Source organism: Miniopterus natalensis, chromosome 6 (assembly GCF_054644295.1).
Source record: "Miniopterus natalensis isolate mMinNat1 chromosome 6, mMinNat1.hap1, whole genome shotgun sequence".
Lineage (NCBI taxonomy): Eukaryota > Metazoa > Chordata > Mammalia > Chiroptera > Miniopteridae > Miniopterus > Miniopterus natalensis.
The window spans coordinates 23,877,615-23,890,997 of NC_142086.1; the positions used below are offsets into that span (position 1 = coordinate 23,877,615).

The following is a 13,383-nucleotide window of genomic DNA, read 5'->3' on the forward strand; positions in this document are numbered from 1 at the left end:
ATCATTTAGATTTTCACTTAATACTACCTTTTAGAGAGGCCTTCATTTACCACCCCGCCAAAAGAAGCCACCCTGATAGTCTCTGTCTCATCATATCCTCATTTTGTTTGTCAAGAACTTAGCGTGATCTGATATTTGTATTTGTTACCTGTTTTCTCCACTAGAATGTGTTACAGATTTCTATGCCTTTGTGAGTTCAAACTATCCCTTGCCCCTAGTGTAGTTCCGGGCTTTACAAAAAAGTGATGGAGAAATGTTCAAGAATACAGTTGTCTTTATTTTTTACTTCATTTGCCAACCCTCCTGATCTGTATGTAATACAGTGTGCTGAATAGAAAACCGTCTTCAGGAAAACAGTGCCTTAATTTGTCTTCTTAGGCCTTAAACTAGATTCAGCTCCCATTACCAACTAGACTCTTCATCAGGTACATAGCTGGATCTTATCAGGATTTGCTGACCACTGGGTTATCTGATGTATCTCAGCATAAAAGATTTGATACAGCTTCCATTTAATTTTGCTTGAATATAGCACCCTTTGAAGCCTTGTTTTATACAATTCTAAACTACCAAAATATTCTCAAATGAACCAAAAGGATTGTATAAGTAGTTGCCACTTATTGACATTCATCTTCTAAAGACATTGTAAATTACAGAAATATATAATAGAGCTTGATACCTGATTAGAAACTTAAGATCATTCACCTCACTTTCAACAGCTAAGGATACTGGTTTTAGTTTAATAAATGAAGACGTTTTCTGTCACTGGCTTCGGAAGTTTATGCAATTCTAGTGGGTGAGGGCTGAAGGGGGAAATTATGACTTAATAGTGATGAAAGGTATGTGAATGAACCTGTGCAGTGAAGAAAAACAGGACGCTGAAATACGGGGCATCCTTCATCCCAAAGCTGCAGACATTTCTAAAATAGCTTCTTTATTTTGAGCCACAGCATGGACAACACCAACAACACAGTACCCTGCAAGGATTTCTTTTTTTGTATTTCACAGCTAGCCCAAATTTCTCTTTAGTAGTGTTAACGTACTCTTTCGTGCCACTTACTGTCATTTCAATGTTGTTGATGCTTTCCCCTTGCTCCTCTACTAGGAGAGAGATCTGAAGGAAAAGCTCCCTTAGGTCCTTCATCTGATTCTCCAGATTAACAAGCTCCTTGTGTCTCTGTTCTATCTCTGAGAGCTGTACTTTAGTGATGCTGATTTCTGTGAGCAGGCATTCATTGAAAACTTCCCATTTTCCTTGGTGCAGCATGTCGTTTATTTCTTCGTCAGGCACGTGCTTCCCAGCCACTTCCAGCTGACGGACAATAAATGTCTTGCACTTGTCTTGCTTCGCCGCTATTGTGTCATTGTATGCCAACATGGTTTGCTGAAAATGACGGAACATTGCGGCGTGCTGAGACCTAAGTATCCTTGTGACCACGGACGATGGACCGTTTTCTGCCTCTGATTTTTTAGCTTCTTTTACTAAGTCATCCAAACCTCTCTTAATGTGTTCTGCTTGGATTTTTATCTCCTTCGTCGCGCTCGACTCCCTCTTAAGGAGACTAAACCTCCTCATTGAAGCCACCAGACTTTTCTGTTGCTGCCCAAACTTTTGAACGTCGTCTGTCAGATTGTTAATACTCTCCTGGAGTTTTTGGACCTCATGTAGGTGTCTCTCAGCTACCGGCTCTCTTTCATAAATAACAGCTTGTTGCAGAACCATTCCTTGGTCCTCTGCTCCTGTAGTTGACACATACCTGTCTCTAGAGAGTTCCAATTCCTTTGTCCGTTGCTTTAGTTCTTGAAGTCGGTCCTTCATCTTCCCTTTCCTCCTAAAAAGCAAAAATGGTTTTGTTGAATAAAGAAAAGTTTAGTATTTTCCCCTGAAGCAGTTGGTTTCACATAGCTATACCTATCTCCCCCAAAAAATCCTAAGTTTCTGAAAAGAGGTTTAAAAATTAGAAAGGCCAGTAAGAATTTCCTCATAAACATCACTAAAATAGAAAAAGTAATGTAAAATAATTTGTAAATTATTTTGTATGATGTGGGGCTACTGAATCCATTCAGTTGAGCGAAGTAGTTTAGAAAGCAGTGATAGAGATACAGCTACCCCAAAATAACTTTTTGTATCATGACACTGCCACATAATAATAGATTTTTCTTTTTCCCCCAAGATTTTTCAATTAATTTTTAGAGAGAAAGGAAGGGAGAGGGGGAGAGAGAGAAAGAAACATCAATGTGAGAGTAGAACATCGATCGGCTGCCTCCTGCATGCCCCCTACTGGGGATCAAGCTGGCAACCCAGGCATGTGCTCTTGACCAGAACTGAACTGACAACATCCTCGTGCACGGATGACGCCCAACCAACTGAGCCACGCCAGCCAGGGCCATTGATTTTTCTTGATATAGGAAGATATATCTTAGTGGAAAGTTTGACTTGACCATATCCTTCAACTTTTAAAATGGAAAGAGCACCCTGAAAGTGCCCTTATTATTAGAGATACTGTTCCCAGTTAATTTGGTCTATGTAGTGTTAAAAATATACTAATTTTTGCTAAATATACATGATTTAATGAAAACCAGTATAGTGACAGGGAAGATTTCATATGAGAGCTTTAAGCAATATGGATAATGTTGAATTTATCTTAAAATTTCTGAGGCTTCTGGATTGATTAACATTATTTTATATTGAGATTTTTACAAATGTGATAATATATTAATATAAAATCTTATTTTAGGGGCACTGGTAATATTGACATTGTGTTGGTAATTATCCATAGGTTCAAGTTGATGTGCATAATTTATATATAATGATATATATAGTTATATGCATATATAAAATGAAGTGAATAAATAGCAGTCTTTGTTAATAAAATACTTAATTTTCACAGAGCATCTTGACTTTAGAAAGGCATCCAATAGTACCTTTCATGATATTTTTGCAGCTAAAAGGAAGCTGTTAAAAAGCAACAAATAGCTCATTGAACCACACATAATATCAGTATCACAGGAAAAGGACTCTAATATTATGCTGTTATGATACGGGACTCAGTTTTGATATATTTATGCAACTATTTTATCAGTGATTTGGATGTTGTCTTAAAAGCATACTTATCAAATACGTTGATGGCACAACATTTGGAGAGAGATTATGTTAACAGAGTTGGGATTCAACGATTAAAATAACATGGACAACAATATGTTTAACCAGGATAGATATAAAAAGTAACAACAATATGTTTAACCAGGATAGATATAAAATATTTACCTAGTTTAGAAAATAAGTTCATATCTACAAAGTGGAAGGCCCTTGTATTCATAATAGTGCTTATGAAAATTACTGGAGATTTTAGTTAAATACAAGCTTTCTGTCAGAACTATCAGAATAGTCATTATGCTCTCACGAATAATAGTGTCACACCTAGATTGACTAAGAAAGGTATTTGTTCCACTGTGGACTGTGCTAGTCAAAGCAGATGGGAGAGGGACTATGTTAAGTTCTGAGTGTGAAATTTTGAGATGAACATTCACAAATTAGGAATTTGCAAACTGTCATGGAAAGGATGAGATTGGAAGACCATATATAGTATATGGAGAATTAGTCACAGAAATGGAAATATTTGTCCTGCAAAAGAGAAGATACAGGAAATATCTACAACTGTTTTCTAAAATGTGTAGGAATTCTACTTACTTGGCATAACTCCAAAGGGCAGTGGGTGGAAATTGCACGGAGAGAAGTTTAATTAGTATAAAGAAGACTCTTCAGACAAGTAGAGCTGTCCCAAGATGGAATGAACTGCTTCATGAGATGATAAGCTGGCCATGACTGGAGATGTTCAAGATGTCCCAGTCGAGGATGTTGTAAAAATGATGCCTGCATTGCATAAAAAGTTAAACCAATGTCCTGATATATATATATATATTTTATATATTTTTAAAAATATATCTTTATTGATTTCAGAGAGAGGAAAGGAGAGGGAGAGAGAGAGACAGAAACATCAATGAGGAGAGAGTCATTGATCAAGTCCGCAACCGGGCATGTGCCCTGACCAGGAATCAAACCCTGATCGCCTGGATCCTAGGCCGACGCTTAACTGCTGAGCCACGCCCGGCCGGGCCAATGTCCTGATATTATTCCTTTGGATTTAAAGGACTGACATTTTGTCCAATAATTACTGAGGCTTAATATATGCAAAGTTTTAAGTGTAGCAGTATATATTCAGTATTGCCTGTCCTTGAATAACTTACTATCTAAGGGGAGATGGACAATATACACTTAAAAATTAAATTAGACCACCAGCTAACACCATACCCAAGAATAAACTCAAACCGGATAAAAGATTTGTCCAGCTCAGCAGTTGAGAATTGAACTAGGATCCAGGAGATTGAAATTCAATTCCCAGTCAGGGCACATGCCCCAGTTGGGAGCTAGATCCCCAGTGGGAGGCATGCAGGAGGCAGCTGATCAATGACTCTCTCATCACTGATGTTTCTTTCTCTCTCTCTCTCCCTCTCCCTTCCTTTCTCTGAAATCAATAAAGACATATTTAAAAATAATGGATTAAAGATTTAAATATGTTTCGAAACCATGAAAATCCTAGAAGAAAACATAGTAAAATATCAGACATCTCATGTAGCATAATTGTCATTGATACATCTCCTAGGACAAGAGAAACAAAGGAAAAAATAAAACCACAAAAATAAAACTACAAAAGCTTCTGCACAGCAAAAGAAACCATCATCAAAATGAAAAGGGAACCCACTATATGGGACAACGTATTTGCCAGTTATATATAAAGAACTCATACAACTCAACAAAAATAAGTCAAACAATCCAGTTAAAAAATGGGCAAAGTACCTGAGTAGACACTTCTCCAAAAAAGACATACAGGTGGCCAATAAACATACGAAAAAAATGCTCAAGTGTCAGAGAGATGCAAATTAAAACTAATGAGGTATCACTTAAGACCTACCAGAATGGCTCCATCAACAAATCAACAAACAACAAGTGCTGGCGAGGGTGTGGAGAAAGGGGAACCCTAGTACACTGCTGGTGGGAATGCAGACTGGTGCAGCCACTGTGGAAAGCAGTATGGACTTTCCTCAAAAACTAAAAAATGAAACTGCTTTTTGACCTAGTGATCCCACTTCTGGGAATATATCCTAAGAATCCTGAAACACGAATCAGAAAGAATATATATACACCTATGTTCATAGCAGCGTAATTTACAATAGCTAAGATCTAGAAACAGCCCAAGTGCTCATCAGTAGGTGAGTGAATAAAAAAGCTGTGGCACATTTACACTGTGGAATACTATGCAGCTGTAAAAAAGAAGGATCTCTTATCCTTTGGGACAGCATGGATGAACCTGGAGATTATGCTAAGTGAAATAAGTCAGCAGAGAAAGACAAACATCATATGACCTCACTTATATGTGAAATCTAATGAACAAGATAAACTGACTAATAAAATAGGTCCAGAGACATGGAAGCATGGAACATACTGACAGGTCTCAGGGGAAGGAGGCCGGGGGGAAAGGGAAGAGATTAACCAAAGAACTTATGTGCGTATATGCATAACCCATGGACACAGACAGTAGTGTGGGGAAGGCCTGGGGGTGGGGGCTGGGTGGAGGGGTAAAGGCAGAGGGGGGCAAGTGGAGCACATATGTTATATAGTCAGCAATAAAAAATAAGTTTAAAAAATTAAAAAATTTTAAAAAGTGGTTAAAATGGCATGTCACTTTTGATATAGCCATAAGCTTTTTAAAAAATTGTCTCATTTTTAAAATTAATTTTATTTTACTTTTTCAATCACCATTTATCTCTTCTATTCCCTCTTCCACCTCTACCCACCCTTCTCCCCTCCCACAATCATCACACTATTGTCCATGTCCACGAGTTCTTTTTTTTTCTTTTTTTTGCTCAGTCCCTCCATTCCCACAACCTGCCTCCCCCCCCCCCAGCTTCTGCCTGCTCTCTGTGGTAGTTCAGTTTGCTCATTAAATTCCACATATGAGTGAAATCGTAGGTACTTGTCTTTCTCTGATTGGCTTATTTCGTTTAGGATAGTGTTCTTTAGGTCCATCCATGTTGTCACAATGGGTGAAAATTTCTGCCTTTTTTATGGCAGAGTAGTATTCCATTGTGTAAGTTTATCACAGCTTTTTTATCCACTCATCTACTGATGGACACTTGTGCTGCTTCCAAATCTTGGCTATTGTAAATAACACAGCAATGAACATAGGGGTGCATATATTCTTTCAAATTAGTGTTTCAGGTTTCTCCAGATAAACTCCCAGAAGTGGAATCACTGGGTATTAAGGCAGTTCCATCTTTAATTTTTTGAGTTTTCCACAGTGGCTGCACTAATCTTAGTCAAAGGAAACCATTAACAAAATGAAAAGACAACCCACTGAGTGGGAAAGCATATTCATCAATGATACGTCTGATAAGGGGTTAATATCCAAAATTTATAAAGAACTTACAAAACTCAACACCAAAAAACCCAAACAATCCAATTAAAAAATGGGCAAAAGACCTGAATAGACACTTCTCCAAAGTGGGCATGCAGATGGCCAGTAGCTATATGACAAGATGCTCAAAGTCACTAATCGTTAGAGAGATGCAGGATGGCTATCACCAATACAACAAAGGAGAAGTGTTGGCAAAGGTGTGGAGAAAAGGGAACCCTCCTGCACTGTTGGTGGGAATATAAACAGTCTCTTTTTAAATGTGATTTTAATTTTCTTCAAGTTAATTCATATACACAGTTTAAGAAATCAAATCATTTCAAGACTTATAAAAATATACAGCCAACCTCATTTTCAGTTCCCAATTCCCAAAGGGAGTCATTGTCAGCTTCTTAGGTATAAGTTGCTTTTAAACCCCCTATTTCTAGGTAATTTACTTATGTAGGTGTTTCTGCTTTTTCAGATTTAAAAATTATACTGAATCCCTGTTACGATAGATGTGAATTTAACCTTTTTTCGCATCCCTGTCCTTCCCTCAGTGTTTACCTTTCAGTATAGTTATATCACAATTTTTGGTTAATTAGTATTCTGTGTTTAGATTATTATGACTAACCAAATATTTTCTGGGGATATAATTTTTACTTGGAAGTTATATATTTCCCCTAGAATTTTAAAATATTTGCTGTTTTCTTCTCACTTCTTTTGTTGCCCTTGAGAAATCTGCCATCTGATTCCTGATATTTTTTGTGAGATCTGTTGTGTGTTTTTTTAAAATTTCCTTTCATGAAACTCTTGGCCTTTCCTCTTTATTCCTAGTGTACTAAAATGTCACAATAACATACCCAGGGTAGATTCTTCTGCAGTATTTGCTAGACATTTAGTAGCTTTTTCAATCTGAAAATTCATGTATTTAGGATTGGGGGTAAGGGGGTGGAGAGGCAGGGAATCCTAATTCATTAAAGAGCTTCAGCTTCTCCACTTTCTTTGTTTAGTTTTCTTTGAAGTTCCCCTTATTTGGTTGTTGACTTCCTTAACAACTTTAATTTTCCTAGTGTCTGCAGGGTAAAATTTCTTGCCAGAAGACACACAACTAAAAAGTGGCAAAGCCTACATTGGAATATAAATCTACCTGATGAAGATTTGTTCTTTTTTCCTAATCCATAGTGATAGATTATCCTAGTGAAATATACAAATGAAGTTGATCTGTATCAAATATTATTAGTATAAACACTGTGTTTAAAAGAAAGAAGTTCTTGTAGGAGGTAATATAGCATATCAGAGCTAAAGTAATTATGTTGTTTGCAGCTTTATTAGGATCTGTAATTTAATCAGACCAAATTAAACACTTTGTAGTTGAGAAGAAGAAAAGGAATGAGTTCTGATCTCATAGACCTATGTCACAGGAAGTCTGTAAGGAATTTTGGACCCTGTCCTTTACGTCATGTAGAGATCGGGGTGGTTATAATTTCTTCTGCCTGAGCTCACAGTCATAGGCTGAGATGAGATAATAGGAAGAGAGGAATGCTTCATTCCTATTTATGTACAGAGATTTCTGTTTCCTATTCTTGTACTAACCTGTTAGTATGAATTCTTACAGTGTATAGCAGATATGCTCTTTGTTGCGCTATTTTTTTTAATGGACTTGTGTTCTTGATAATATGGGAAAAAGAAAAAAGTAACAGTATTGGAGACTCAGATTAGCAATGAGAGGATCAAAACAAAACATTTTGAATTTTTATTCATGAGAATTAAGTTCTACCTAATGCTCATATCACTGCTACGAAGCATTTAACAACCTTTACACTTCTCAGGAACTGCAAGGTCTCCAACTTCCTCTTTGGTAGTATGCCTTGGAACAAATCCTGAAACAGCCCCCTCTAACATTTTTATGGCTGGATAGAGCTTGCTTTTTTAAAATTAGAAATAAATGGCCAATTCTATCAAAAGCCTTTTTTCCTAAAGCATCATAGTTAAAAAATTTTTTCTTTTAAGAAATAAAATATTTCAAATTGATATTGTAGCACAGTACATCTTTGCAAAATACTTTTGGGAAGGTGAATGTTACTGTCACTGATTTTGGAAACCAAGATATTTGACTCTGACCCTTACCAAGGTTGTCTTTCTCTGGTTTCCCATCACGGAAGAACAGTTTCCTGAAGGAGTACCAGACTTTCATATTTGAATAAAAGGTACTTTACAGAACTCTTCAGAATATGCTGATATGTATTTTATATTCATTAATCTTGATAACTTTACGGGGGAAAAACAAGTAAATATGCTGAATTTTTTTTTATATAAATCTCTATATGTTACAGATATTACAGGGCAAACAGATTTCCTTTCAGGGCTGTATATCATGGCATGCATAATACAGTAAGTGATGTTTATGTAAAATTAACTATAAAGTTTATACTGTGTTCATCTTGGTTTATGGATCCTATGTCTTCATTTATTTCCTTTGAATAGTTAAAGGGTATTTATGTTAAAGATCCTTAACATTACTAGGTTGTTTTTGGTTTCTGAGGAATAAATATCTTTGTTTGTTGTGGCCACTGACTGTTTCTCTTGGCGGTGGGCAAGTAGATTTAGTGAAGTTTGTCAGCAGTTTATCTTCAGTGGGGAATGATATAAGAATGCCTCCAGTGCCCTCCATTGTGGATACATTCTTATCTCATGCTTGTGGTTGTCACTAATAGGGCCCCATGGGTTCTGCCTGTTGTAGCCCAGGCAGTATAAATATGGGCCTAATTTTTCTCTAGAGATTTTTATAGCCTGAGCAGATCCCTCACTTCTTGTTGTAATCCTGGACAAGCCAACAGAGTTCCCTGTCTCTGTATATAGACTGTCCTATTTTTTGTAGTTCACTGCTTCATCTAGGAAGCTCAGTTTTAGTTCCCTATTATGCACAAACCCTAACCCCAGCTTCTAGTAGCTCATTGAGTTACTTTAATTCCTACTGTCTACTTTGGCTATGAGTATGCTCCCTCTTCATTTCTAGCACTTGGAAATTTCTCTTTTGTACTTCAAATGTAATATGTAATTCTAAAATTGGCCTTTCTTTTCTCAAGGCCATATCGAACACTTCTGTATGTAGAAGAGGGAAGAATTCCTGTTCTGTACATCTTGACTGAAAGCCATATTGATTATCGTTACAGAATTAACATAATTCAGAATGTTCCCCAAATCCTTGTTTTTTCCTGCAGAAATTGACTTAATATAGGTACTCAGGTGCACTTACATGCTGTATATAAATTGCATTTTCTAGTAGTTGCATACTCATAACTACATGTGTATGCTCATAACTACATGTATAACTATTTCCAACTTAATCATATATCTTTTTAAAACAGAATATTAAGCAAAGTGAGACATGTAAGCATATTAGAATTTAAAAGTTGGAAGAGACAAAGTTCATGAACATAAAATATTAAGCTCACAGTTATTTAATTGCTGAGGCTAGGTGAAATTGATGAGGATACTATTTTACACAATCTTTTCTGTACCTTAAATTTACCTTTTTAATGTTGGAAGAGTTCTATTCAAATGTGAATCTTTCGGCATGTTTAACTTACTGCATTGCTATACTGTTTTGAATTCTGTAGTCAATAACTGACTATATTTTTGAGCTTAAACATATTTGCAAAACGAAAGAACATTAATTTATAAACATGGTAATCAACTTTGACAGTTTGTTCTGGGAATAGCAAAGTATACTTGTATGACTCAAAAGTTTCTCCACCCTAAGACAGACAAGGAACATTTCCAGGAACAGAAATATAAATAAAAGTTACCTAGTGCTTTGTGAAATATACCCTGGAATAGATACATTATAGATTTATAGATTTTTATAGGTATTTTCTTTTTATAGTTACTTTACTGATTAAATAAAACATTTCAAGAAATGTAACCAGTTCTTATCTAACATCAAATGGGGTATTTTATTTTACTATTTTTGTTTTTGTGTATGAGGATAGCTTGCAGAATTTCCCTAGTTCAGGGTGAAAGGAGCTGATGTTATTGGAATAGTCACCTCTTTGGATACTTAAATAAGGAAAACAAACAGACATATTGCAAGTTGCATATATTTTCTCCAAGTTTAAATTATCTGATGTTTTTGTAATGTAGTCTTTCAGGACCTTTTTAAAATTCTACTTTTTACTTAGTTTAAATAAGTTAATTGTTAACTGACTTGTTTAAATATTAAGACTCTTACTTACCTGATGAAAGTACACTGTACATACATAATATGGTAACAATTATAAAATAACTTTGAAGAAATATCAGAAAATAAACTCTGCTTTGGTTAAGCCTCTCTCTATTGCTTTATTTTGAAAGTCTTACACCTACCTATATATGTAGTATTTAAGTGATGCTGACTTAAAAAATGTAAAACTATCAAATCAAATATTTATATTAAATTTTATAATTACTTTTAGTACTCTAGCTAAAACATTAAAAAAGTCAGTACTTTGATATTTCACAGTAGTCCTTTTACAAGATTATTTTCTAATTTCCTCAAATTAATTTTAAAATATTCTGGAAACAACAGTGAAGAAATTAACTGAGACCTTCTAGAAAATTATCTTAAGTTTTTAAAGGTTATACGTATGTGTCAGATTTGGGCACAAGCTTATTTTCAGAATTCATTGTTAAGTGTTCTTTAAAGCAAGGACAGTATGACTAATGTATAACCAGTCTATAAAAGAAAGAGTTTTAAGTTTGTTCCTATAGGATCTGACTTTGCAGCGTTTCAAAATGAGAAGCTATTTTTTTTAAAGGACTTAAAAGAAGTTGATTTTTATTTTAGTGGTCTAGTTCTGAGACCTCTAAACCCAGATCCTGTTCAATTTATTAGCAGTATATACAAGCAGATCAGCTGCCGGTAGCCTGGTCCAAATCTCAGCAAAACAAGTAATTTTAGTTATCTGTTGAGCTATTTTTAAATGTCACAGATTTCAGGCTATGGGTGCTTCATATTAAAAAGAAAAAAAAGTGGTTTATTACCTTTGTCTTGCTCCTTTTGTTGCTTTTCCACCTGCCGTGTTGGAGTCCTGCCTTTGAGAGAAAAACTGAGTATCATCTGTAACGTTTTGATCAAATTAAGTCTCTAGCTTACAGTTCACAGGCAATTTCTGTACATTTTCATATAGTTAACTTAATTGAAAGCCAAATAAGTTTGAGATAAAGTTGTCCTTTTGCTTAGAAGAACAAATTGCTTACTTCACGCCTGGAGAATCCGGTTCTGCCAGTTAACCGCCCATTCTTTAGATTAAAGGAAGATCGTTTTCATTGGAGCCAGTTGGTAACAGGAAGTCCTTGTTAAACCAACTACATAGGGTATCTGGACAGGCTCTGTAATTCCATTTCTATATTATATATAAAGTGCATTAACCACTAAAACGGGGGTTTGTATTTAAACAAAGTTTACTTTGTTTTCTTTAGGTTTCAAAACTTGCTAAATATACAGAATTCGGAATAAATAGGAATGGAAAGAAGCTCGGTGTAAAAGCTTTTTGTTCCACTTACTTTAAAATGTTTGAATCCTATCCTATTTTAGGAAATCCCAAGAGCTTCACTCATAAAGTCATTGAATTTCAGAACTACAGCTGCCAGAAAAGAGCTCCTGTGTTTAAGCCTCCCTCCCCATTTTTCCTGTTATTATACCTGCTATTTTTGAAGTTTCTTCCAGAGTTTTCAATATAGAAAAACTAAAGTTATGCTGTAATATGTTAGCTGTTTATTGTCAATAGAACAATTCAAAATTAATTTTTACCAGAGTGAAATATTGGTTTGAAAAATTAGAAATGAGATGTCTCCAACAGTAGTAAATTTCCTTACCATCCCTTTTTTTTCTGCCCGATTTTTATGATTTGAGGGTGAGAGGAGGGACATTGGTATAATTTCTATCAAAATCACATTTGCCGTTATTCTTTGATTTAGTGGCCTCACTTCCTGGAATCTGTTCCCAAAATAAAAAGTAACTCGTTCCCACACTTACTCTTTACAGCACTCCTTGTGAAAACAAAGCACTGGAAACAACCCAGAAGTCCTTCAGTGTGGGCTTGGCTGAATAAATGATGAAATGGCCCTGTAATGAGCATTTTGTTCATTTATAAAGAATATAATAATAAAGAAGATGTCTTTACAATTCTTCAGGGTAATTTTAGGACTTAGTGTTTAAAAAAAAATGGAAGGTGGTACACAAGAGTATATATAATATGCTTGTTTCTGAGAAGGAAAGGGAGTGTGGAGATACATATACACCCCCCCCCCCCCAGCCAGTCAGCAGTGAATATAGTGCCCAAATCATGACCTTTATCATATTCTGCATATACATGTTTATATTTTCAAATAGAAGTAATGGGGGTAGGGGGTTGTGGGCTAAAAACTAAAGAAAATGGTTACAGGAGAATGGATGGAGCATAGAGAGTAAAAGGGACAGAGTTGGATAATACTTCTGATTTGTTTTTATAGTTTTGAATTTGGAACCACATAATGTTTTAAAAATTAGATCTTAAAGTAAAACTGAAAAGCAAAAGCAGCCTGAAACAAGTGAACCTAGCTATATATCTAGGAGGTGATGTAACAACCATGCAGAGAGGGATTATTTCAGATAATTTTAATTTTAAAACCCCATATTTTGACTATTTCTTGTGGGATATATTTTAGAGACAATAATAACCACAAAGAGATTTTTAACCTACATTTAGTAATCTTATTTTTAGTAATAATATTGGTATTGTTCGAGAGATGTGTTGGTGGTCTTTCTCTGTTGCTAGTGGGAGTGGGGTTCTTGGAGTACCGTTGGAATAAGCATTTCCAGAGGCCCCCACGGGAGGATGAGATGTGGTAGAAAGCTTTATTTGCATGGAATTATGTCCCTGGGATTGCAAAGTCCCATTTCCCTTAGTTC

General features: G+C 35.5%; 2 protein-coding genes across 4 annotated transcripts in view; one reads left to right on the forward strand and one right to left on the reverse strand.

Annotated features, from left to right (window-relative positions):
- The window catches only part of ARL13B (ARF like GTPase 13B), a 66,905-nt gene that overhangs the window by 31,125 nt on the left and 22,397 nt on the right, over positions 1 to 13,383 (forward strand). The gene's annotated exons all lie outside the window — the stretch shown is intronic.
- Positions 560 to 3,753, reverse strand: STX19 (syntaxin 19). Its single transcript, XM_016196550.2, has 2 exons — positions 3,689 to 3,753; positions 560 to 1,829 (listed from the first exon to the last, which is right to left on the reverse strand). The coding sequence occupies exon 2, from the start codon at positions 1,814 to 1,816 to the stop codon at positions 932 to 934; it is 885 nt and encodes a 294-aa protein (XP_016052036.2). The 5' UTR covers positions 1,817 to 1,829; positions 3,689 to 3,753; the 3' UTR covers positions 560 to 931.